The sequence below is a fragment of the Aquarana catesbeiana genome, linkage group LG01, assembly GCF_042186555.1.
Source record: "Aquarana catesbeiana isolate 2022-GZ linkage group LG01, ASM4218655v1, whole genome shotgun sequence".
Taxonomy (NCBI): domain Eukaryota; kingdom Metazoa; phylum Chordata; class Amphibia; order Anura; family Ranidae; genus Aquarana; species Aquarana catesbeiana.
The window spans coordinates 141,466,934-141,493,656 of NC_133324.1; the positions used below are offsets into that span (position 1 = coordinate 141,466,934).

General features: G+C 45.1%; 2 protein-coding genes across 2 annotated transcripts in view; one reads left to right on the forward strand and one right to left on the reverse strand.

Annotated features, from left to right (window-relative positions):
* PTCD2 (pentatricopeptide repeat domain 2) overlaps positions 1 to 8,872 on the reverse strand; it is a 78,076-nt gene extending 69,204 nt beyond the window's left edge. Inside the window, exons 1-3 of the mRNA XM_073624392.1 lie at positions 8,716 to 8,872; positions 4,283 to 4,375; positions 592 to 721 (exon numbers count right to left, since the gene is read on the reverse strand). Coding sequence (XP_073480493.1) covers positions 592 to 721; positions 4,283 to 4,375; positions 8,716 to 8,869 — 377 coding nt within the window. The 5' untranslated portion in view covers positions 8,870 to 8,872. The remainder of the gene's footprint in view (positions 1 to 591; positions 722 to 4,282; positions 4,376 to 8,715) is intronic.
* MRPS27 (mitochondrial ribosomal protein S27) overlaps positions 8,841 to 26,723 on the forward strand; it is a 176,004-nt gene continuing 158,121 nt past the window's right edge. Inside the window, exon 1 of the mRNA XM_073624391.1 lies at positions 8,841 to 8,979. Within this exon, the coding sequence (XP_073480492.1) occupies positions 8,904 to 8,979 (76 nt within the window). The 5' untranslated portion in view covers positions 8,841 to 8,903. The remainder of the gene's footprint in view (positions 8,980 to 26,723) is intronic.

The following is a 26,723-nucleotide window of genomic DNA, read 5'->3' on the forward strand; positions in this document are numbered from 1 at the left end:
TGGGTTCCCCGCCAGAAGTCCTAGCTCCTCCGCCCTGCCAAATGTCCCCAATAGCAACTTGCTATGGGGGCACTCGAGCAGCTATGCTACTGTGAATGGACACTGTCCATTCACACATGGAGCATGGCTGGGCTCCACCCCCTGCTCTCTCTTCATTTGCTCACTAACTGATTGACAGCAGCAGGACCCAAAGGCTCCCGCTGCTATGTGAGCCAATGAGAGAAGAGAGACATGGGAGAGCCGATGCTTTCATGCACATCGCTGGATGGAGATCAGGCTCCGGTAAGTATTATTATTGGGGGGGGGGAGCTGCACCCAGAATGTTTTTTACCTTAATGCATGAAGGTAATAAAAACAAATAACTTTCTGCCTTTAGATCCACTTTAACAAGTAGGCATTTAATCATAACCGAATCATCAGTATTTGTCAGTTTGTTCCTTTGCAACACGAGAACAAAATTACAGAAACTCTCGATACAGCATACCTAGCTGTTTCCATTACATGCTCTGTCAAGACATTAGTTCTGCTGTTGTTGCATGAAAATAATAAAATCATCTTTGCTGAAAAAAAAAACAATTTTTTTTCCCCTACCTGAGGAGGCATGTCTTGGTCAGCTGGACGTCAGACTCGGTCTCACACAGGTAAAACATTGGTTTCAGGTCTTTCTCTGAAATTGCTTCTGAATTCTGAAGTTTCATTTGAATGGTTTCAAAATACACACCTGTAATAAACAACAGAATATATAGCGCACGAGAAAAAATATGCAAAGTATAACAATAGATTTCTAATCAACTCAAAAACAAAACCAAAAACATACAAAAATTGGGATTTTAATGACTTGGGTACTGTGATTTCGTAAGCCTCCACTGAAGATGGTACCTTGAAAAATGTTCTCCAATAGAGTTTGGACCACCAGTACTCATCAGAGATGATGTAAATGCATTGCACCAAATTCAAGTACAAATTCTAAACCGGTGCATGACTTTGGTGCACGACTGCACATGTCACTTTTAAGGCCAGTTCACACCATACTGTATAAAATGCAGTCCGGATGCGTTTCTGTATGCATGTTTTTGTTGCGCTCGGGTGCATTTCCCGCCAGCTCCCCCCCCCCTTCACCTTAAATAAGGACATGTGCGTTTTACCGCATTCCAGTACAATTCAGTGAAGAAAAAGCATTTTGTACTTTTTTCTTTTCCTTCCAGTGGAACGCACTGGAATGGATCACATTGGTGTGAACTATGCCAGTCCCTCTCCCTCGGCGGCTCCTCCCCACATTGTACAACCCCCTAGGAAAAGTGCTCTCCCGGGTGGTTACCTTGCGGGCATGGTCCCGAGTCCAGCATTTGGCGTCCATAGACGCCGAATGTAGGACTCGGCCTTGCGTCATTGGATTTGATTGACAGGAGCAGGAGCCAACAGCTGCGCTGCTATCAATCTATCCAATCAAGAGCCGAGAACCCCGGGCAGAGGAAGAGCGTGACGTGGGAAATTCTAGGTCTCAGGTGAGTAAAGCGGGGGTGGGGGCATTCACTAGAAGAAGTGCATTAAGGGGAAGGATGCATTAAGGTGAAAAAATACGAGGATTTACAACCACTTTAAAAAGGACAGAGCCTTGTTTTGAGATTTGGTGTTTACTGGTTTAAAACTGTTTTTTTTGCTAGAAAATTACTTAGAACCCCCAAACATTATATATATTTTTTTCTAACACCTTAGAGAATAAAATGGCGGTCGTTGCAATATCACCGATAAAAGTGATCTTGTGGCGAATCCGCCGCTGGAACCACTTTTATCTGAAAGCCGACTGTCTGCTGAAGAAGTGGATATTGGGGTTATGGCAGCTAGCTGCTGCCATAACGATACTCCAGTTCAAACAGCCGAAGTATAACGACGGCGGGTGGTCGGCAAGTGGTTTATTACAAGTACATTGACAGCTGACCGTCTTCCTCCCATGTACTTGTGTAGCACCCTCTACCGTAGGTAGGTGCTAGAGTGACGATATTTTGGTAAGGAACTATCAGTACAGATAAATTTAAGCAGGCTATGCTGCAAGCTAGGCCTGTTTGTTTTGATCTGGGGGCAGGGAGTGGTTAGTGTAGCAGTGGGTGTGACCACCTGTACTTTAGTTCTGAGGCATCTCCCCTGCTTCCAGTGAGAATGTTCTGGAAGAGGGGCAGGGCCTAGAACTGGACTGGCAGGCAGCTCATGTGAGGAGCCTTGACCAATCCCCAACTGGTATATGCAGGGGGCAGGCCTTCCCTATAAGCTGAGGCAACAGGCCACTGGGGGGAGTTGTCGGCTGGGAGAAGTGGAGAATGGAGTACTAGACAGCAGCAATCCCATCTGGGGGGGGGTGCACCGATCGTGAGAGGAGACCCAGGAGAGCTGTGAAAGAGCTTCACCCTTACAAGTCATGGGTGAAGTCCTCATCATTATGCAGACATTGATGAGGAATTCGTGGAGCCTTCATTCGTGCCATTCAGAAGCTCATAACCACTTCCGGACCACCCACTGTATATAAACATCATGACTTTGATGCTTTATACCTGGGTTATGGCAGCAGATAGCTGCTATAACCCCAGTATACTTTTATACAGTGGACGACCCTCTTTCAGATAAAAGTGGTCCCGACAGCAGGTTCACCACAGAGTCACTTTTATGGGTGGCGGGAGAGGTGTCCCCTCCTGCTGTTTCCCGGTCGTTTTCCCTGCTTACCGGAGACTTCAGTAGCGGCAAAAATGATCCAACCTTCTGGATTAAGGGCAAGATGCCCCCCCCACTCTACTCTATGCCCTTGGAGGACCAAAGTGACTTCGAACGTCACTTCCGCCCTTAAATGCCCCCCCCCCCCCCTTTTTTCCTGGAGAAGTAAAATGACAGAAGCGAACGCATACGCAAGTCGTGCCCACATATTTAAACGGTGTTCAAACCACACATATATATGAGGTATTGCCGCGAACATTAGAGGGGGAGCAATAATTCTAGTGCTAGACCTCCTCTGTAACTCTAAACAGGTAACCTGTAAAAAAAAAAAAAAAAAAAAAAAAAAAAAAAAAAAAAAAAATTTAAAGCATCGCCTATGGAGATTTTTAAGTACCGTAGTTTGTCGCCATTCCATGAGCATGCACAATTTTAAAGCATGATATGTTGGGTATCAATTTACTCGGCGTAACATCTTTTACAAAAAAAAATAATTGGGCTAACTTTATGGTTTTCTTATTTTTTAATTTTAAAAAAATTGTGTTTTTCAGATTACTGCGCAAATATGGTGTGACAAAGTATTGCAACGATCTCCATTTTATTCTATAGGGCCTCTGCTAAGAAAAAAAATTAAAAATTATATATATAAAAAATGTTTGGGGATTCTAAGTAATTTTCTAGCAAATAAAAAGCGATTTTAACTTTTAACCTCCCTGGCGGTATGATTATTTCGGATTTTAGGTGCTGAAAGCGGTACAATTATTTTGCATGGAAATTTGGCGTTTTATATTGTAGGTCTGTAATTCTTAACAATAACACACTTAAATCTGTCCAAACAAGAGTCTAGTAGATATCCCGGGTATGATAAAGTTTGAAACACAAAAACATAAACTATAATATAATAAATAAAAATAAATAATAAAAAAAACAAAACAAAACAAATTAATAATAAAATAAATTTCCCCACGATTCACTATCGCTCAATTCTGCAAGTGTTCTAATTTACTATTGCTGTTTTCTAGCTGGTCTAAAGCCACTTTTGATGTAAAGGGACACTTTTTGGTTGCTATGGACAATCTCCAGTTTCCAGGCAGAAAGAACAGTATATATAACATAAAACTGCATGCAGGGCATAGGACAAAGCACTGGGGACAAAAGGGAAGTGAAATCATTTCATACAGTACTGTAATCTGTAAGATTACAGTACTGTATGTGCTATGATTTTACACTTTTTTGAATTTGCCGCTTGCAGGGAACGGAGCCTGGCGCGGAGAGGCTTCGGAGGAGGACAGAGCCCGCAGACACAGCGGGGGACATCGCAGGATCCCGGGGACAAGGTAAGTAAAGCCACACCAGGATCCTGCGATGTAATCCCGAGTGTGGCTCGGGGCTACCGCTAATGGGACTGAATTTTAACCCTGAGCCACACTCGGGAAAACCGCCAGGGAGGCTACACAACAAATGTAAGAACTAGGCTTGGTCCAGAAGTGGTCAAAGAGCTAGGAGGCGGTGGTGGTAAGGAGTTAAATAGCTGTAATAAATATTTAGGCACTTGTTTGTGTTTTTACTTGTAACACAATACCTTTATTCTTCTGAAAATAATGTGTGGTGGACCGCTTCTTCTCCATGAAACTGTCAAACTTGAGGGCATGGTTAGTAAGTAGGTAACGTACACCTGAAAAACAAATTGATGTAATCAAAGACTTGGAGGATATTCACACAAGACATACAAGAGAAAAGAAGAACTAGCTGGACTAGTTGCAGTAGCCAATATCAGGCCTGAGAGAGCTGTGGATCTCAGCAGCTCCTCCAGAGTTACCATGGGTCTCTTGGCTGCTTCTCTGATTAATGCTCTCCTTGCCCGGCCTGTCAGTTTAGGTAGACGGCCTTGTCTTGGTAGGTTTGTATTTGTGCCATACTCTTTCCATTTTCAAATGATGGATTGAACAGTGCTCCGTGAGATGTTCAAAGCTTGGGATATTTTTTTTTTTTTTTAATATAACCTAACCCTGCTTTAAAATTCTCCACAACTTTATCCCTGACCTGTTTTATGTGTTCCTTGGCCTTCATGACGCTGTTTGTTCACTAAGGTTCTCTAATAAACCTCTGAGGGATTCACAGAACAGCTGTATTTAGACTGAGATTAAATTAAACACAGATGGACTTGATATACTAATTAGGTGACTTCTGAAGGCAGTTTGTTCCACTAGATCTTAATTAGGGGTTTCAAAGTAAAGGGGGCTGAATACAAATGCACGCCACATTTTCCAGATATTTATTTGTAAAAGCATTTGAAAACCATTTATCATTTTCCTTCCACTTCACAGTTATGTGCCACTTTGTGTTGGTCTATCACATAAAATTCCAACAAAAAATACTTTTACGTTTTTGGTTGTAACATGACAAAATGTGGGAAATTTCAAGGGGTATGAGAACTTTTTCACTGTAGCTTCCTGAAAACATCACAACACCTGGCCTCGGTACTTCTCTTAAGAGTCTTCAACCCAGATGCAAGCAGTGGGCTAATTTGGGAGGAGTTATGCCAATATCAAAATGCCTTGGATATCAGTCAGGAGGAGTGGACATTCCTAGGCAGGCTGCAAACAAATGCAGACTGGATAACGGCCACATGTGATGCTGAGCCTTCATGACTGAAAGAGCTGAATTCCAATGAATGAAAGGGGCAGGCCAGGGACAGTAAAGCTGGGGAAGAAGGGGATGAAGGACAGTCTCCAGCCAGGAAATGAGACAGTCTCTGACTTGTTGCAGCTTCATATGCACACTGTGAAAAGCTAACAGTGTGCAGTGAAAACAGAGTAGGTTATTTCAGTACAGGAGAGGAGACTGTCCAACTGTACAAGACTGGAGGGAAGGTTTGAGTTAAGTTTTAAAACCAGACTCCAGCCAAGCTTTGGACTGATTGGAGGAAAGGTTGGAACCACTGTCAGTTCATATTATGACAGGTTTTTTTTCAAATGTTATGTCTTTCTTCCTCCATATAGCAAAAGCAAAAAAAAAGTGGGGATTAAATATCACCAAGCAAAAGCCCCATGTGTCTTAGAAAAATGATATAAACTTGATCTGGGTCCAGCGTTGCATGACTGAGTTACTGTCAGTCAAAGTATCACCGGACTGAAAACTTAGAGGTAGCTTGGTAATGAGGGGGTATTACAGGCTGTTAGCCTCTAACGACAAGCGAATGCATATATGCATACTCATGGAAGTGGGGCTTTGTCCTGTGGGGACCTCTGTGTTTCTGATGAGAACGTGTCCCCCAGCAGAGAGACCAGGCTGTCACTGAGAGCCCCGAGTCTTGTACTAACGACCAGGAGCCAGGAGGCCTGCTTCCTGCTCACCCGATAGCTATGACAGCCTCTGATTGGGTATCACAGTGATCAGTCATTGTGCAGCCCACTGATGTGTGCATTTTCCTTTTTTAAATTATACATTTTCTCCTAGCTAGAGGAAAAAATTGTAAACAAAGAAGTGTAAGTAAAGATATTATTATTATTATTATTAATAAATCACTTCAGCTTTGGAAGGTTTTTACCCCCTTCACGACCAGGCCATTTTTTTTGCGATACTGCACTGCATCGCTTTAACTGACAATTGCGTGGTCCTGCAACGTTGTGCCCAAACAAAATTTATGACCTTTTTCCCCACAAATTAAGAGATTTCTTTTGGTGGTATTTGATCACCTCTGCGGTTTTTCTTTTTTGCGCTATAAACAAAAAAAGAGCAACAATTTTGAAAAATAAATATAATATTTTTTACTTTTTGCTATAATAAATATCAAAAAAAAAAAATTCTTCATCAGTTTAGGCCATGGGTGCCCAACCACGTCCTATGATGTGGCCCGCGCCTCCTGCTCTGGAATGACGGGTCAGCAAGCCCAGATTGCGGGTTCCCGACCCGCCATCCCCGAGCATCAGCGAGAAGATCCAAGACAGCGCTAGAGGAAGCAGAGCCAATGCTTCCTGTATAGTACCGGCTTCTGTCTCAGGTGGAGTGATACCAAATGTGCTCTGCCTGTGACAGTTCCCGTCGCGATACAGGAAGCATCGGCTCTGATCTCTACTGCAGCCGCATGCTTCCGCCAGCACTGCTCCTGTCCCACTGATGGCAGCTATGGGAGATCAAGAAACCAGCCAGCAGTACCCACCAGTACCCAGAAATACCAGCCAGCAGTACCCGCTAGCACCAGCCAGCCAGCAGTATCCAACGGTACCAGCCAGCAGTATCCAACGGTACCAGCCAGCAGTATCCAACGGTACCAGCCAGCAGTATCCAACGGTACCAGCCAGCAGTATCCAACGGTACCAGCCAGCAGTATCCAACGGTACCAGCCAGCAGTATCCAACGGTACCAGCCAGCAGTATCCAATGGTACCAGCCAGCAGTATCCAATGGTACCAGCCAGCAGTATCCAATGGTACCAGCCAGCAGTATCCAATGGTACCAGCCAGCAGTATCCGCCCTGAAGGACAGCCAGCAGCAGCCACCATCCATACTCACCTGGGAGACTGCAGCAGCCAGCAATACCTGCAGGAACTCTGAGGAAGAAGTGAAGATTGGTTAAGAATCTTAGTGAAGTTTCAGTTAAGGTGCAGGTAAACCGCAGTGGATCAGTGTGAAAACAGCCTTAGGCTCCTTTCACACGATCACCTCTATAGAGTGGCAAATTTAAATTGACCTACATCCTTTTACACATGCCCATCTCCAGTTCGATCTGCTTAAAAAAACAGAAGGGAATTGGTCCCCTTCTGTCTGGGAGGATCGGAAGGCCCATAGAGTAGAGCCCTGTCTGCTTTGCATGTGCAGAGAACACAGACCAGTCATCTGCCCGCTCTGCTCATTGTGGCCCGCGACCAGCTGCTAAGTTGATAAAGTGGCCCTCACTCTTCAAAGGTTGGGCACCCCTGGTTTAAGTCAATATGTATTCTTCTACATATTTTTGGTAAAAAAAATGGCAATAAACGTACACTGATTGGTTTGCGCAAAAGTTTTGCCGTCTACAAAATAGGGAAAGAGATTTATGGCATTTTTATTATTTATTTTTTACTAGTAATGGCAGAGATCTGAGATTTTTAGTGGGACTGCAACATTGCGGTAGTTGGCTCGGACACTTTTTTGGGACCGGTGACATTTATACAGTGAACAGAGCTAAAAATAGCCACTGATTACTGTATGAATATTACTGGTAGGGAAGGGGTTAATGCAAGGGGGCAATCAAGGGGTTAAGTGTTCCCTAGGGAGGCGTTTCTAACTGTGGGGGGAGTGTACAGTCTAGAGGAGAGATCACTATTCCTGATCAATAGGAACAGCAGATCTCTCTCTACTCTCCTGTCAGAACAGAGATCTGTCTGTTTACATTGACAGATCCCCATTCTGGCTCTCTGAGGAGCGATCGTGGGTCGCCGGAGGACATCGTGGCCGCCCCCTATCGCTCTTAAAGCGGCCGACGTACACCTATGGCGATTTGTGCAGCCGTGCGAACCTGCCGCAGTATAAATGACGGCGGCTGGTTGGCAAATGGTTAAATCCAACAGTGTTGGAAGGTAAGAGCCTCCCATGGCAAAACATAAAAAGGTACACTATAATAAAGCCAGCGACCATGTACATAAAGGGTTTGACATCTACGGCGATCTAGGGGTTAAATGTATCCCTATCAATGTGTACTGTCTACTAAGCAATGTGCCCATTTCACTTCCTGCTCCATTTGTCCTGGAAAACAAGGTACAATCCTTGGTCATGAAGAGGTTAATTATCACAAACAGATAGTGATATAAAATGTATTTAGGAAGAGTTCTACATGTCTGAGTACTTGTCAGTCATAGTATCCCCGCAGTGCACCCTGGGAAGTGGTATAGAGAGGCTGGAGGAGTCACGTGGTCAGAGTCCCCTTCCTCCAGGCTCTCTCAATGTCACACAGAACTCTGTACAACCACTAGCATGTAAGGCGTCCGCCTTGTAGCAGATGTTTTGCACACAGGTCCCCTTTATCCCCCCCACTCACCTGTCAGGTGCAGTCCCCGGTGCTCGGTGCACAGAAGGCTCCGACTAATCATCCTAAACATAAGCACTGCCATCGTGTCCTGTGAATAGTCCCACACTGACCCCCTGCACGGAATGCTATTGGCTGTCCCGCAGGACCGCCCCCTTCTTGTCATCCTCCCGGAGACGGGAAGTGTGCCCTCTTCCAAGATGGCGGCCTCCATGGTGTACCGGCGTGCGCTGGTCTCTTGGTTCCGTAACCCGGCGGTGACCCCTCTGATGACAGGTACGACCAGTGCTTGGTGTACAGGGGGGATAAAGTCACTCCCCTCTGGACCACATATGGGCTTTGTACAGGTGAAGTGACTGGTGCTTCGGTCATTCTAACTTATCCCAGCAGGGAGACTGTAGGAGCTGGAGAACTACAAGTCCCAGCATGGTGATTATACACGGGCATGTCATTCTGCAGCTTACCTATTGATGGCAGCACTGTGCTATAGTCACCCGTTTATCAAACGGCCCCTGTACTGGGAGGGCATGAAGGTCAGAGGGGGACTAGGAGAGAATGGGGCCCCAGGCATGCTGGCAGCTTTGGCCCCCACATCTTTTATCTCTTGGCAACTGCACAATATATATATATATATATATGAGATGTGTGTATGTATGTATGTATGTGTATATATATATATATATATATATATATATATACACACAGACACAATACCTAACTGCTGTATATACACCTCCGTGGCGGCCTGAGGTCATGTACTGAGCGCGCTCACTGAACCCCCCCCCCCCAGCACACTGACCGAGCTGTCATCCTCCTCTGATATCTGTGATCACATTATTATTTAATGAGGGTCAGTCTCAGAGTCACATGATACACAAGACAACTAACAGGCTAAAGGTTTTTTCTTACATTAATGCATTCTAATGTAGCCCCCAAAATACTTACCTGAGCCTGATCTCAATCCAGCACTGTGCCCGAGAACAGCAGCATTCCGGCTCGCTGAGGGCAGCGGGAGCCATTGTGATGGATTTACTAAAGACAAATAGACTGAGCACTTTGCAAGGGAAGTTGCTCCAGAGCTTAGTGAATGAGGGGAAGCTCTGCTGAATTCCAACCAGGGTGGATATAAGTCAATGGTTTAAAAACAAAAAAAATCTGATTGTTTTGATTTTTATCAAATTTATTTTAATAAAATGAGTTTGGAGTAAAAATAGATCCAAAGATAGATTTCTATTTAAATAGTTATGTAGCATGAGGCTGTATTTTCTGCAATATTTACATTTTTGGTAAACTCATTCAATGAATCCAAGCTCTGTAAGCTGAGATAACATGCACTGCATTGATGCATTCACATAATTTCACTGTAACTATGAGATAAAACAAAGTTCAGGAATATTCCTTTATCCCATTGTTTTGCAAATCTATGTACACTACAAACTATATGATTGAATCGGTTCTGATATCGCTGTTTTACTAACCTGACAGCTTATTATTCTGAATAGGAAACCTTCATTTTGTTTGCAAGTAATAAAGTTTCTAACTACCAGCAAGAATAAGTCCTTACATTTAAAGAGCCCCTGTCATTTCAGATCCATCATGGCAGCGCCTGTTAGCGGGCATCCACTCACCTGCTGTTGTGTCACCGCCGGATCACCAGCCGTCCCCATTAAAGTGAATGAGACTGTCGGCGAGTCAACAGCGGGTCAGAGGAGGAGCCACTGCGGGACAGAGATGACAGTTGCTCTTTAAAAATTATGATTTTAAATCGACTTGATTTAAATCCAATCATGTGCAAACAAACATGCGTTTTTTGTTTTTTTTTTCCTTGCAAGTGATTGGGTTTTCTTTGCACAGTGAAGATTCACCTCATTTACTAAGCTCTGGAGTAACTGCACTTGTAAAGTAGGGATCTACTGATATAGTTTATTTTCGGTGCTAATACAATACCAATATTTCAGCCACCTCTCAGGCGGATTGCTGATATTGTGTGCTGATTTTCTGTCCATTTGAAAAAAAAAAAAAAATTACACTTTTTTTTTTTTTTTTTTTTATCACTGTTATTACTGTCACAAGGAATGTAAAGAGCCCTTGTGACAGTAATAGACAGTGACAGGTATGGATCGACCAATATTGTTTTTTGGTGCCGGTGCGCTACAGTCATTTTGGCTACCTCTCCTGCCAATATTTTTTGCCGATATATTGTACATTTCAATTTTATTTTTTTTTACACTGTCATTTTACATTTTTTTTTTTTTTATCACTGTATTGCTGTCACAAGGAATGTAAACAACCCTTGTGACAGTAATAGGCAGTGACAGGTACTCTTTATGGAGAGATCAGTCTATAAGACCTAAACCCCTCCACTGCACTTCAAAGTATTCAAAATGTCAAGATCGGTGTTTTTGAATACTATTTTTTAAAACTGGTGACTTTAACCACTTCAGCCCCGGAAGAATTTACCCCCGTCCTGACCAGAGCACTTTTTGTGACTGCGACATTATGGCGGACACATCGGACATTTTTGACACATTTTTGGGACCATTGTCATTTATACAGCAATCAGTGCTATAAAAATGCACTGATTCCTGTGTAAATGACAATGACAGTGAAGGGGTTAACCACTAGGTGGCAGTGTAGGGGTTAAGTGTGTCCTAGGGGCGTGTTTCCAATTGTGGGGGGGGTGACTATATGTTACACATCCCTGATCTCTGCTACGATGACAGGGAGCAGAGAACAGTGACACTTGTCACTAGGCAGAACGGGGAGATGCTGTTTACATCAGCATCTCCCCATTCTTCCTCCCCGTGAGGCGATCGGGGGTATCCCCACAGCGATCGAGACCGCGGGACCCGCGACCCGACTCACGGAGCTTGCCGTGGGCGCGCGCCGCCCCCCTCTTAAAAGGCAACGTACAGGTACGTGCCCTTCTGCCGCAGTATATCTGCGTGAGGCGGTCGGCAAGCGGTTAAGATGCCAGTAATCAGTGTTGCCAACCTACCAGATTGAAATTTACTGGCACAACACCTAAAATTTACTGGCACCGCCACGTTTTTACTGGCACTTCCAAAAGTGTAAAAAATTACAGTTTTAAGTGTGAATTTCAGTGTTTAGGCAACAAACAAGTTAGATGTGCAATTAGCAATGTGATTTAAGGTAGATATTAGGTCGAAAAACATATTTCTTATTTTGAGTATCGTAAAGGCGGATTATTGTAACCCATCAGTATTTTGTCACCTATGTCAAACTGGAGAGATTTCCCCTTAATTTTTGTCCCCAAAGAGAACGAGAGAGAGAGAGAGAATGCTCCCACATTCAGTTACTGTACATTACTCTCCAGCATTCGGTTACTGTACATTACTCTCCAGCATTTGGTTACTGTACAATACTGCCCACCATTCGGTTACTGTACAATACTGCCCACCATTCGGTTACTGTACAATACTGCCCACCATTCGGTTACTGTACAATACTGCCCACCATTCGGTTACTGTACAATACTGCCCAGCATTCGGTTACTGTACATTACTGTCCACCATTCGGTTACTGTACATTACTGTCCACCATTCGGTTACTGTACATTACTGTCCACCATTCGGTTACTGTACATTACTGTCCACCATTCGGTTACTGTACATTACTGTCCACCATTCGGTTACTGTACATTACTGTCCACCATTCGGTTACTGTACATTACTGTCCACCATTCGGTTACTGTACATTACTCTCCACCATTCGGTTACTGTACATTACTCTCCACCATTTGGTTACTGTACATTACTGTCCACCATTCGGTTACTGTACATTACTGTCCACCATTCGGTTACTGTACATTACTGTCCACCATTCGGTTACTGTACATTACTGTCCACCATTCGGTTACTGTACATTACTGTCCACCATTCGGTTACTGTACATTACTGTCCACCATTCGGTTACTGTACATTACTCTCCACCATTCGGTTACTGTACATTACTCTCCACCATTCGGTTACTGTACATTACTCTCCACCATTCGGTTACTGTACATTACTGTCCACCATTCGGTTACTGTACATTACTCTCCAGCATTTGGTTACTGTACAATACTGCCCACCATTCAGTTACTGTACAATACTGCCCACCATTCGGTTACTGTACATTACTGCCCACCATTCGGTTACTGTACATTACTCTCCAGCATTCGGTTACTGTACATTACTGCCCACCATTCGGTTACTGTACATTACTGCCCACCATTCGGTTACTGTACATTACTGCCCACCATTCGGTTACTGTACAATACTGCCTACCATTCGGTTACTATACATTACTCTCCAGCATTCGGTTACTGTACATTACTCTCCATTCGGTTACTGTACATTACTGTCCACCATTCGGTTACTGTACATTACTGTCCACCATTCGGTTACTGTACATTACTGCCCATTCGGTTACTGTACATTACTGCCCATTTGGTTACTGTACATTACTGCCCATTTGGTTACTGTACATTACTGCCCAGCACTATTTGGTTACTATACATTACTGCTCATCATTTGGTTGCTAGGGGTTACTGCACAATGATTACCTGCAACTCCGTGTCCCCCTCTGAAAACTGCTAAATCCTGCTGCTGCTTTATAAATCACCACCCCCACTGCTGGTAGAAGGGTGAGGAAGAATGCACACAGCCCTGTCTGTGTGTCCTTGATCTCCGTGCTCGTTCTGCTGACCGGAGAAGGGGGAGGAGGGGCGGGGGGAGGACATCACAGAGAGCCTGCTCTGGCTCACTCCTTGTCACAGACACAGACTCACAGCTGCTCCGGTCCTGACAGAGGAGAAGCAGGCTCTCTAGAACATGCAGCCCACAGCCGTGCCTCTCCTCTGTCACAGTGTGGCCAGGAGAACAAGCGAGGGTGATGCCATTGCCTGGGCTGGTAATATGAAGTGCAGGGAGCAGAGCAGACTCCCACCCGCCTCAATACAGCACAGCCACACTTTCGGCTGGCCGCATCTTCTTGTCAAATGTGGCGGGCTGCAGGAGGAGGGCTGGTTACAGTGATGCTGATTGGCTGAGAGGCGGTGGTGGGCGGAGCAATTCTCCGAGGTGCAGATCGGATTGTCTCAGCAGCTGGCTCTCGGGCATCTCCGGGAATTGCGCATGCGCAGTTCCAAGCTGAGCTGGTCACAGCCATTTTTACTGGCACTTTTCCCGTGCTACGGACAATTACGGGCGGTAAAAAAATGCCCTGTTTTTACGGGCTGCCCGTAAAAATACGGGCGGTTGGCAACACTGCCAGTAATCCAGGAAGTGATGTCATGTCATCGCTTCCAGATTACTAGAGCCGAGACCCGAATTAAGCATCGGCTTTGTTCGGGTCTTTGGCCAGGCGGCGATTGTGCCTGGCTGGTTGCTCGGTCCTCCTGGTGGGAAGGGGGAGAGCCCGGGCGAGCGGCAGGAGGGGGGGCTGTCCCCTCCTGCTGCTTGTAATAACAGCCGAGTGGCTGCTGAGCCGCATCGGTTGTTATTACAATAAAGCCAACCGTCCGCTCTAAAGAATGTTAGCGGGGTGATGCCTGCAGCTACAAGCATCACCCCGCTAAAACCCCTTGAAGCAAAATCGGCAATATCGGTAATTTTTTTGACCAATGTGATACTTCTAAATAAGTGAATATCAGTCGATCCCTAGTGACAGGTACTCTATATAGAGGGATCGGGGGTCTATAAGACCTCAAATCCCTCCTCTGCACTTGAAAGCATTCAAAACGTCAAGATCGCCGTTTTTGAATGCTTTATATTTTTTTAAACTGGCACCTTTTAAGATGCCAGTAATCCGGGAAGTGATGTCATTGCTTCCGGGTTACTAGACCCGATTGAAGCATCGGCTTTGTTCGGGTCTTCGGTCAGCCTGCGGACATGCTGGCTGGTTGCTCGGGCCCTCCGGTTGGACAGGAGACTCAGGCGGAGCGGCGGGAGGATGTCCCCTCCCTCTGCTTGTAATAACAGCTGAGCCGCATCGGTTGTTATTACAATAAAGCCGATCGTCCGCTCTAAAGATCGGTACCCAGGTGATGTCTGCAGCTGAATGCATCGCCCCGCTAAAACCCCTTGAAGCAATATCGGAAATATCGGGTACGTTTGTGCCCGATACTTCAAAAAAAGTGAATATCAGCCTCACCGATAATCGGTCGATCCCTATTGTAAAGTGCACAGTCTATTTGTCTTTAGTAAATCCACCACAGCCAGTGATGTGGGGGCAGGAATGAGCCTGCATGAGTAACCCCCTCCCCCCCAAGTCACTTGCTGGGGGGGTACTCGAAGGCAGGAGGGGCTGGGAGTGCCAGCGGGGGACCCCGGAAGAGGAAGATCTGGGCTGCTCTGTGAAAAAACATCTTTTGGACACAGCTGATCTCAGATCGGGGCAAAGGACCAATCACTGCAGCCTTTTATCATATGTGTTCAATCACAACTGAGCACATGTAAATAGACTCGTCGCTTATCGGAAGTACTTTCCTACCACGCTGTGTCTGTGTGAGGAAAGGAGAGCTGTTAACTGGCAAGCCTGGCATTGTTTACACTGATTATCAGTGCCTGTTAATGAAGAAGAAAAATTACTTGGACCCCTTTAACACTGAGCCCCTTGAAAACTGCCCATAAAACATCAGGCGCTTTTGAGGCGATAGCAGTGCGCTTTTTTTTTAAGGTCACGTGACTCAAAAGAATCATTTTGCGGGGCTTTTGAAGCCCTTTTCGTGCAATTTTTAGGCGCTTTTGAAGCGCTTCCTATTCATTTCAATGGAAAGGGGTGTTTTTGAGGCGCTTTTTTTAAGCGCACCAAAGATGCTGCTTGCAGGCCTTTTTTTACCTCCCCGCCAGCGCAGCGCCCCAGTGTGAAGACATCCATTGATATTAATGGAAAGTAGTTTTCAGGAGCTTTCCAGGTGCTTTTTTTAGCGCGAAAATGCTTGAAAAGCGTCCTGGTGTAAAAGGTGTCTTACTTGCAAAATTCTTTAACAGAAACTAAGAAAAAAGAGCCAGTTCACACCACATGCAGTATAGTGTTTTTTTTTTTTGTTTGTATGCATCAAAACTCATGGAAAGCATATTATATGGTTTCCAGTGGCATAGTTCACACCAGTGTGGTCAGTTCTAGGGCTTTTCCAGTTCCAGAATAAAAAAAGTAGAACATGCTGCATTTTTCCTGCACTGGACTGTACTGGAACGTAGTAAAACGCACCAAAAACACACTGGAATGCATTGAAATGCATCAAAAATGCACCGGACCCCTGTACAGTGGGGAAAAAAGAAGAAAAAATGCACCCGGAAACGCATCAAAAACGCATTAAAAACGTGCATGCAAAAACGCATTTAGAACGTAACTGGAGTGCGTGTTTGTGGTGTGATGTTTCAGTTCCCCAATCCCCCCCACCCCCTGTGACAGCAGGCAGGGGATCCTGCTGGCGCGGCAGTGCACGGCTCCACTCACAAAGCACATTTGCAGGAATCTGAATGAATGAACTACATGTCTCATCTTCCACAGTGGCAGACAGCTTGTAGTTTTCAAAGAGCTGTGAGGGAGTCCTGGTGAGCACCCTTGTGGTTCATTGACATTTCCTCCAGCTTTGTAACTGAAAGCCTGTCCAGAGGTATGATGAGCACAATGCTGGAAGGATGTGTCTGCAGGAGCCTGACATTGCATAGTGATCCACTGATTGTGGGAGCAATGCTTTGCAGGCTCCTGGAAAAAAATACAATAAATGCACCTTTTTTCTGCAAAAACGTGCATTTATTATTTTTTCCCCAAAGGTGAACTTATCCTTTAAAGGGTGAATAAGGATTGCAGTTGGCAGAGAAGTGCCAGTGTCTGTACTGGCATGGCTTTTCCCATCAGACACCTACTGCCTTCAAGTACTCCCCCCTTGTGACTTGACAGGTGGGGGATGAAGGTTGTAGCTGGGCCCCCTGGACATTCGCAGACTCCTGCCTAGGTGGCCACATGGAGGATCTGGCTCTTTATGGGACATATTTGCTGGGATGTCTATGCCTTCTGTACCTTTAAACACACGACAGGAATTATGGGAAAGTTTAGGCCGCAAACCCCTTTATTGGGTTTAAATTCAGAAATAAACTTTAACCTTTAAAGAATATGTAAACCCAACATTTCCTATTCCTAATACAGTGATGTGAAAAAGTATTTGCCCCCTTCCTCATTTTTTTTATTTTTTTTGCATATTTCTCACACTTAAATGACTCAGATCATCAAACAAATTTTATTTATACACAAAGATAACCCGAGTAAATCCAAGATGCAGTTTTTTAATTATTTCGTTTAACCACTTCAGCCCCGGAAAAATTGGCTGCTCAATGACCAGGCCATTTTTTGCGGAACGGCACTGCGTCGCTTTAACTGACAACTGCGCTGTCGTATGATGTTGTACCCAAACAAAATTGATGTCCTTTTTTTTTTCCCCACAAATAGAGCTTTCCCTTGGTGGTATTTGATCACCTCTGTGGTTTTTATTTTATGTGCTATAAACAAAAGAAGAGCGACAATTTTGAAAAAAACACAATATATTTTACTTTTTGCTATAATAAATATCCCACATTTTTTCCTCAGTTTAGGCCGATTTGTATTCCTCTACATATTTTTGGTAAAAAAAATCGCAATAAGCGTATATTGATTGGTTTGCGCAAAAGTTATAGCGTCTACAAAATAAGGAATCAATTTATGGCATTTTTATTATTATATTTTTCTCGAATCGTCTTCCAGGGCAGCATCCGAGAGATAGGCTCCTCCTCCCTAAAACAGGAAACACATTAGTCCACCATTATAAATTTCACACTCTTACCTGTGTGCCTCAGTTGTTTGTGTTTCCTCCGGACCCACAGGAGCTGCAAGAACGTTTGTTATTTTATTTTCACCTGTCCCTGTGCTTGTTGCAGGAGACCCCCTGCCAGCATCCCATACAGCCCAAGGGGCTTTGGGAGGGCGAGCAGGCGCAGCACTGGGCAACATTGCTCAAAGCCTGAGATTTCGCCCCTACTGAGGGGTCTGCAATCATCCCCCCAGGCTGCAGGAGGACTCTGTCATCCCCACCCCATGCCGCTGTTTAGGCCTGTGTATGCTTCCGCAAGGGAGCTTATGCAGGAAGCAGATAAAAAGGCCTCTAAGCAGAGGATCCTGGTGGCTGATCATGTCTGACGCTTCCCCACCCTGCCCTGCAGATCCTGCAAATCAGGACAGCTCCAAGGTAAGCCAGAATATTCTTGAATTATCTCTGTCTTAACCTCTTTACTGCCTATCTACAGGCAGTTCTTTTGACCACCTAAACTCACGGGGTTTTTTTGTTCTCTATGCTCGCTTGCAGGCAAAGACCCCTGAGGAAAGGAAGGCTAAAGGCAAAACATGTGCCTCATGCAGCCACAGGCTTTCCCCAGATTGGAAAAAGCCCCTGTGTCAGAAATGCTTAGACAAAATGGTGGCAAAAGAATCACAGGGATTTTTGAAAGACCTGCTCAATTCTTTTAAGAAAGAAATTCAGAGCACCATGGCACCACTACGCTCAGCTATAGAGAAATTAGAAACGCCAGCAAGTGTCGCTCAGGCCAGTATCCCATCTACCAGCGGAACACACATTCCAAGGGAGAACAAGGTACAGGCAGAACAAGAGGTGGATTCAGATGAATCTGAACAATCTGAATCAGAAGACGGTATCTGTTCAGACTCAGAGGAGGAAGATGACACGACAGACTGCAACCTGTTTCCTTCTGAGGACACAGACAGTCTTCTCAAAGCCATCACTGACACTCTAGGCATTAAAGAACAGAAAACCGCAGAACTCACTATGCATGACAGAATGTACAAAGGGCTCCAGCCCAAGAAGCCAAGAACGTTCCCGGTACACCAAACACTTAAAGACATAGTCAAAAAGGAATGGGAAGACCCAGAGAAAAAGCTTTTCATCCCCGCCACAATCAAACGCAGATACCCGTTTGCGGAAGCAGACACCAAAACCTGGGCTAAATGCCCCAAGGTGGATGCCTCTCTGGCAAAAATCACGAACAAATCGGACTTGGCTTTTGATGACGCAGGTACCCTCAGCGACCCCATGGACAAGAAAATAGAAGCTCTCCTGAAAAGGGCATGGGAAGCAGGGGCGGCAAACCTAAATCCGGCTATTGCTTCCACCTGCACAGCCCGAACCTTGCTAATCTGGCTAACCCAGCTGCAAGATCTATTGGAGAACGACACACCCAGGGAGGAACTAATTAAAACCATCCCCACACTAACTAGAGCGGCAGCTTTCTTGGCAGATGCTTCAGCAGAAACTGTCAGAATATCCTCTAGGACCACGGCACTACTAAACTCGGCCCGCAGAGCCCTGTGGTTAAAATCCTGGGGGGGGGATGCACCTTCCAAGAACCGTTTATGTGACATACCATTCACTGGAGACCTACTGTTTGGTCCCGAACTAGAAACAGTCCTGGATAGGACTGCAGCAAAAAATAAGGGGTTCCCTCAAACCAAGAAGAGACAAGGGAAGGCGCCCTTTCGGCATTTCAAGAAATTCAATAAGCCAGGGGCAAAAAAGCACTGGGGTCAACAAAACAAGAAAGGCAAAGGTGAATTCATCCTCAAGCCTAATACCCAAAAAAACAATGACTGCCTTCAGGTGGGGGGCAGATTGGCGGCTTTCTCCCACCAATGGGAGGAGATAACAGAAAACAAATTCATACTGTGCACCATAGCGGACGGTTACGCAATAGAATTCTCCAACCGCCCCCCAACCAAATACTTAGCGACCATGCTACCCAAGGACAGCAATCAAGCAAAGGTGTTTTTAGAATCCCTACAGAAACTATTAGATCAGAAGGTGATTTGTCACGTTCCCCAAGAGGAGGAACAAAAGGGCTTCTACTCACACATCTTCGCAAAAAGAAAACCATCAGGCAAACTAAGGCTGATACTAAACCTCAAACCACTCAACCGAGGAATAAGATACAAGAGATTCAGAATGGAATCTATCTATTCAATCAGGAACATCCTACCGCAGGAGACATTCATGGCAACACTAGACTTACAGGATGCCTACCTACATGTCCCCATAAGGAAGGATCACCAAAAGTTTCTAAGGTTCGCAATCCAGGGGCCAGCAGCTACGCTGCACCTACAGTACACAGCTCTCCCCTTCGGAATCTCCTCAGCTCCAAGAATATTCTCAAAAATAATGGCGGAAGCGCTAAAAGGTCTAAGACAAGAGGGTATTGGAATAATACCATACTTAGACGACCTCCTGTTCTTTGCGGACTCAGCAGCAATCCTAGAAAACAACCTGCGCAAGAGTATGATCTATCTGCAAAACCTGGGATGGTTAATAAACGCAGAGAAATCGCAAATGATCCCAAGCCAGAGAGTAGTGTACCTGGGATACGTGCTGGACTCCAGACTGTCAAAAATTTTCCTAACAAAGGAAAAAGACGTAAAAATGACACAAGCAATTACGTCCCTGCTAAGGAACCATTCCAGAACGATCAGGCACGGAATGTCCGTACTAGGACTGATGACGTCTTCCATTCCAGCCATCACCTGGGCACAAATTCACATGCGACCCTTACAGAACTACATTCTGTCCCAGTGGGATGGCAGGCAAGCATCCCTAGAAAAATCCATTCCCGTCCCCGCCACAGTCAAACAAACACTCTACTGGTGGCTCAACCCACTTCGGGTCATCGAGGGGCGCAGATGGGCTCAAGTCAATCCAGTCAGCATCACCACCGATGCAAGCGCCCTAGGATGGGGAGCCCACATGGAAGGGCGGTTCTCGCAAGGGAAATGGACACCCAAATGGGCACAAGCCTCCTCAAACTTGAGAGAGCTGAAAGCTGTGGGGGAAGCGCTAAAAACCTTCAAGCCAGCATTACAGGGGAAGGATGTAAAGATACAATCAGACAACGCAACGACAGTCGCATACCTAAACAGACAAGGGGGCACAAAATCCCAAAAACTGATGAGACTGACACAATCTATCCTACTGTGGACAGAAGTGAACATAAGATCGATATCCGGTATTCATCTAAAAGGAACAGACAATACAGTGGCAGATTTCCTGAGCCGGAAAACGATAAAACACACGGAATGGTCGCTAAACCAAACAACCTTCACTTAAATCACCCAGAAGTGGGGAATACCCGAAGTAGACCTATTTGCTTCCAGGGCGAACGCAAAATCTCCGATATTTTTCTCCCTGGACCCTACAGATGGCAACAGCGGGGTGAATGCTTTCAACCAAAACTGGAAATGGCATCTGTGCTATGCATTCCCTCCAACTGCCATAATCCCAAAAGTAATCCAAAAAATCAAGGCAGAGAAAACAACAGTGATACTAATAGCACCACACTGGCCCCAGAGAGCATGGTTCAGTCATTTAAAAAATCTCAGCATACAACCTCAGCTGACACTGACGGACCGCCCGGATCTACTGTCACAAGGCCCAGTCAACCATCTGAACCACAAAATCTTGAAGCTCTCGGCTTGGTTACTGAGAGGGTAAAACTCCAGAACAAAGGCCTGTCAGACAGAGTAATCAACACCATCTTAAACAGCAGAAAGCCGGTAACGAGAGCCATCTATGAGAAAATAAGGAAAAAATTTGTTTCTTGGTACGAAGACAGACCAATCTCCAACGGTGGGATAATTCCAATAGTTTTGGACTTCCTACAAGATGGTGCAGACAAAAACATATCACCAAGTACCCTGAAAGTACAAGTTGCAGCACTTTCCTCGGTCATGGATACTAGACTAGCGGAAGACCCGCTGATAAGACGATTCCTCATAGCTCTTAAAAGATCCAAACCAGCCAAATTGTACAAAACTCCCACCTGGGACATGGGCACAGTACTTAAGGGCTTTCTTTCCCCTCCGTTTGAACCTATCGAGGACAGCTCAGACAAAAACCTCACGTTAAAAACTGCGCTCCTTCTGGCCTTAGTATCAGGCCAGAAGAGTGAGTGAGATCCAAGCTCTATCTTCAATAGAACCATACTGTCTAATACATCTGGACAAGATAATTCTCTCTCCAGATCCGGCCTTTCTACCCAAGGTCTCTTCTACATTTCACAGAACCCAAAACATCGTCACCCTCACTTCCAACAACCATGGATAGTAGGAAAAGAAACATTTACAGCAAACTTGATGTAAGGAACACGCTCATAGCGTATCTCGAAAGAACAAAAGAATGGCGTAGAACGACCTCCCTCTTCATCCTCTATGCAGGAATCAACAGAGGGAAACAAGCTTCAAAAAGCACCATCAGCAGATGGATAAGGATGGCCATACAGATTACCTATAAGGCACAGAATCTCACTCCACCTAGTGAAATCAGAGCGCACTCAACTAGAGCCTGGGCAACCTCGGCCGCAGAGAAAGCAGGGGCAACTCCGGAGCAGATCTGCAGGGCAGCGACATGGTCGAGCTTCAGTACTTTCGCTAAGCACTACCGCATAGACCAGCTGTCTGACCAAGACCAAGCATTTGGTCGTAAAGTGCTCCAGTCTCTAACCCCACCCTAGTAAGTATTGCTTGATATATCCTCTCGGATGCTGCCCTGGAAGACGATTCGAGAAAACAGAGTTAGGTACCTGGTAACTCTTTTTCTAAGAAGTCTTCCAGGGCAGCACTAGTTCCCACCCTTGAAACAACAAAAACCAGGTACAGAGGGGGAGCTTGCAGCTTACAGGGAATTCCTTCGGTGCTTTAACATAACTGAGGCACACAGGTAAGAGTGTGAAATTTATAATGGTGGACTAATGTGTTTCCTGTTTTAGGGAGGAGGAGCCTATCTCTCGGATGCTGCCCTGGAAGACTTCTTAGAAAAAGAGTTACCAGGTACCTAACTCTGTTTTTTTTACTAGTAATGGCGGCGATCTGGGATTTTTATCGGGACTTCGATATTGCGGCAGACAAACTGAACACTTTTGACACATTTTTGGGACCATTGACAATTATACAGTGATCAGTGCTATAAAAGTGCACTGATTACTGTATAAATGTCACTGGCAGGGAAGGGGTTAACACTAGGGGGCGATCAAGGGGTTAACTGTGTTCCCTAGGTGTGTTCTAACTGTAGGGGGGATGGGACTGACTAGGTGAAGAGAGAGATCAGTGTTTATACTTGGTATGAACACACCATCTGTCTCCTCTCCCCTGAGAGAACCGGGATCTGTGTGTTTAGATCCCGGTTCTTGCTCTGTCACGAGTGTTCGCGGGTGCCCGGCGGTTATTGCGCCCGCCAGGCACTTGCATTGGCTCCAGGCACACGCTGCGGCGTGCGCGCTCCTAGTGGCCAAAAGGCTAAGCGACTTAAGGTAACGTCGATTTGCCGAGCAAAGTCAACGTGCCACAGTAAAACTGTGGCGGCTACTCCAGAATTGGTTAATAAGGGAAAAAAGCTGTTCAAACCTGCCTGGCCCTATGTGAAAAAGTAATTGCCCCCTCCCATGCTGAATCATGAATGAACTGTGATTAACCACAATTATTTGGAAAGCTGAGTTAAATTTCACTTACCACAACCAGGCCTGATTACTGCCAGACCTGTTGAACCAAGAAATCACATAAATAGAAGCTGTCTGACAAAGTAAAGCACGCTAACACATCACAGAAAGACACACATCATGCCACAATCTAAAAAAATTCAAGAAGAGATTAGAAACAAAGAAATGTTCATGTATCGGTCTAGGAAGGGTTTCAAAGCCATTTCTAAGGCTTTGGAACTCCAGAGAACAATGGGGAGAGCCATTATCCACAAATGGAGATAGCTTGGAACAGTGGTGAACCTTTCCAGGAGTGGCTGGCCTACAAAAATTACTCCAAGAGCATGACGACTCATCCGGGAGGTCATAAAAGAACCCAGAACAACATCTAAAGAACTGCATTCCTCACTTGCCTCAGGTAAGATCAGTGTTCATGATTCAACAATAAGGAAGAGACTGTGCAAAAATGGCATCCATGGGAGAGTTCTGAGGCCAAAGCCACTGCTGACCAAAAAGAACACAAAGGTTCATCTCACATTTACCAAAAAACATCTTGATTATCCCCAAGACTTTTAGGCAAATATTCCGTGGACTGATGAGACAAAAATTTTACATTTTGGAAGGTGTGCGTCGCGTTACATCTGGCATAAAACGAATACAGCATTTCATAACAAGAACATCATACCAACTTTCAGACATTGTGGTGGTAGCGTGATGGTCTGGGGCTGCTTTGCAGCTTCAGGACCCAGACGACTTACCATAATTGATGGAACCATGAATTCTGAGCTCTCCCAGAAAATCCTAAAGGACAATGTCCGGCCATCAGTTTGTGACCTCAAGCTCAAGTGCACTTGGGTTATGCAGCAGGACAATGATCCGAAACACAACAGCAAGTCCACCTCCAAATGGTTCAAACAAAGCAAAATTTAGGTTTGGAGTGGCCTAGGACTTAAATCTGTATCATGACCTTACACAGGCCGTTTATGCTGGAAAACCCTCCAATGTGGCTGAATAAAAAAAATTATGCAAAGAAGAGTGGGTCAAAATTGCTCCATAGCAATGTGAAAGACTCATTGCCAGTTATCGAAAACACTTGATTGCAGTTGTTCTTGCCAAGGGTGGCACAGCCAGTTATTAGGTTTAGGGGACAATTACTTTTTCACATAAAGCCAGGCAGGTTTGGACAGCTTTTTTGCCTTAATAAATGAAACTCGGGTTATCTTTGTGTAATAGTAAAATTTGTTTGATGATCTGAATCATTTAAGTGTGAGAAATATGCAAAAAAATAAAAAATAAGAAAGGGAGCAAATACTTTTTCACCTCACTGTATGTGCCTGCTGTACCATGGACTATGAGAAAGTATCCTGTTCTCTTTGTATTGCTTCCTTTGTGTGAAATTACTGGTGTTCTTGCTAGTCCCTTTGCTTTCCTATTAAAATCTGATCACACTAAGCAGGAGAGCACACTGTGGTCAGTTGTCTAACGGTGCTGGAAACTCAGCCTGCTCTCCTCCAATGATCAGACTTGTCTTGACCCCCCCTGCACAGATTTTCATTGGGAAGCTCAGTGTCCTGCTGTTTCTCCTCCTCCAGCTCTTATGCAGCCGAGAACAGAGGGAATGTGATCACTTATAAAATAGGGAAAAAAGGTATTTATAATGTTTTTCATATGTATACACAAATATTTTCCTATAGTTTATTTTTTAAACTGTATGGGTTGTTGTACAAGGTGATCATTAACGATCACTTTAATACCAAACTGTTAACCATCATGCTTACTCGCCAAGACTAACAGAAATATCTTCCAACCACCAACCAAATAACTATTTACCAACCACTGTTCACCCACCCAAAGTAGGCAACATTACCCCATAAAGATGGACCATGACCAGGGAAAATAACAAAGGGGAGGGAGCAGGTCACAAGATCTAAAAGGAAGGCTCCACCAAAACAGCAGGACCTTATAGAAGCCTATGGGAAAGTGTAGCTAACTTGCCCGAAACTGCGGACTAGCTGCGCTTTAGCAAAAACGCTGTGTGGCAGTGTGAAGCCACCCTTAAAGTGATTGTAAAAGTAGAAGGTTTTTTTATCTTAATGCATTCTATGCATTAAAATAAAAAGCCTTCTGTGTGCAGCAGCCCCCCTAATACTTACCTGTGCCCATCTCTATCCAGCCATGTTCCAGGAGAGACTTGGTTGCCCGAGACTCTCCTCCTAACTAGTTGAGACAGCAGCGGAGAGCCATTGGCTCTCAAAGCTGTCGATCAAAGTCAGTGAGCCTATGAGGAGAGAGGGAGGCGGGGCCTAGCCAGGGCTCCGTGTCTGAATGGGCACACAGAGCTGCGGCTCAGGTGCCCCCATAGCAAGCTGCTTGCTGTGGGGGCACTCATCGGGGGGAGGGGCCAGGAGAGCCGAAGAGGGACTCAAGAAGAGGAGGATCCAGGCTGCTCTGTGCAAAACCAAGGGCACAGAGCAGGTAAGTATGACATGTTAGTTTTTTTTCTTGCCTAAAAATAACAAACGAGACTTTACAATCACTTTAAAGGTGGTCATTTGATAACTGGTATTGGTTTACGGGGAAAGCCAATGGTGATCAGACAGTCTTCTGCTGGCCTCCGATAGACATGGATGGTCTGGTCTGACTGTTTTGTTCTTGGGGGCTTTAGGCACCGTCCCCATCCATGCATGTTCTACAAGTGGGGTAATCCAGCTTGCTGCATTTTTCATGCAGTACATACTCTATATGGATGAGTGGCAGTACATGGGAAACATGTAAAATTTATCACATACTATCACATCATTCCCATATGAAGAGATGGGAATGAAAAGATAGAAGGTGACATTCACTTTTTCTGCCACATTAAAGCCATGTGCCATGGAACCCTTTAAAGTGACACTCACCGATATTTTTATTCTCCAAAAAATAAACCCGTATTTTTAAACCCCTTTGACCTACTTGTTTGTAATGAACAAAAGTGATTTCCTAGAACACCTCCTGTAGTCTCCTTGCCATTTTTCACAAACAAATGTCTACTTTAGGTAGAATTTCCAAAAAGCAGCCAAGCAGCTGTGGCCTCTGATTGCGGAATGTTCGTCAATGTTATAGTGTAACCAAATGTACAGTACCTGGTATGTGTAAGGCCACAAATCGTGCTATCGGCATCCCTGCATTGCGGTAATCTTGGCACACAAGAATCATCCTCTCATACTTGATTAATAACAGAACTCTCTGTTTATTCCAATGAAAAAAATCCACCCTTGTAGTGGGCCCCCCTCTGTACTGCAAGGATTAAAGTGGTTCTAAAGGTTGAAGGTTTTTTTAGCTTTGTTTATTCTCTGCGTGAAGATAAAAAACTTCAGTATGCAGTGCCTCCTGCAGTCCCCCTAATCCTTACCCAAGGCTGATCGCGATCCAGCGATGTGCACCAGAGCCGCTGCTCTCCCCGGTCTCTCCCTGCTCATTAGCTGAGAGATAACAGCGAGAGCCATTGGCTCCCGCTGCTGTCAATCACAG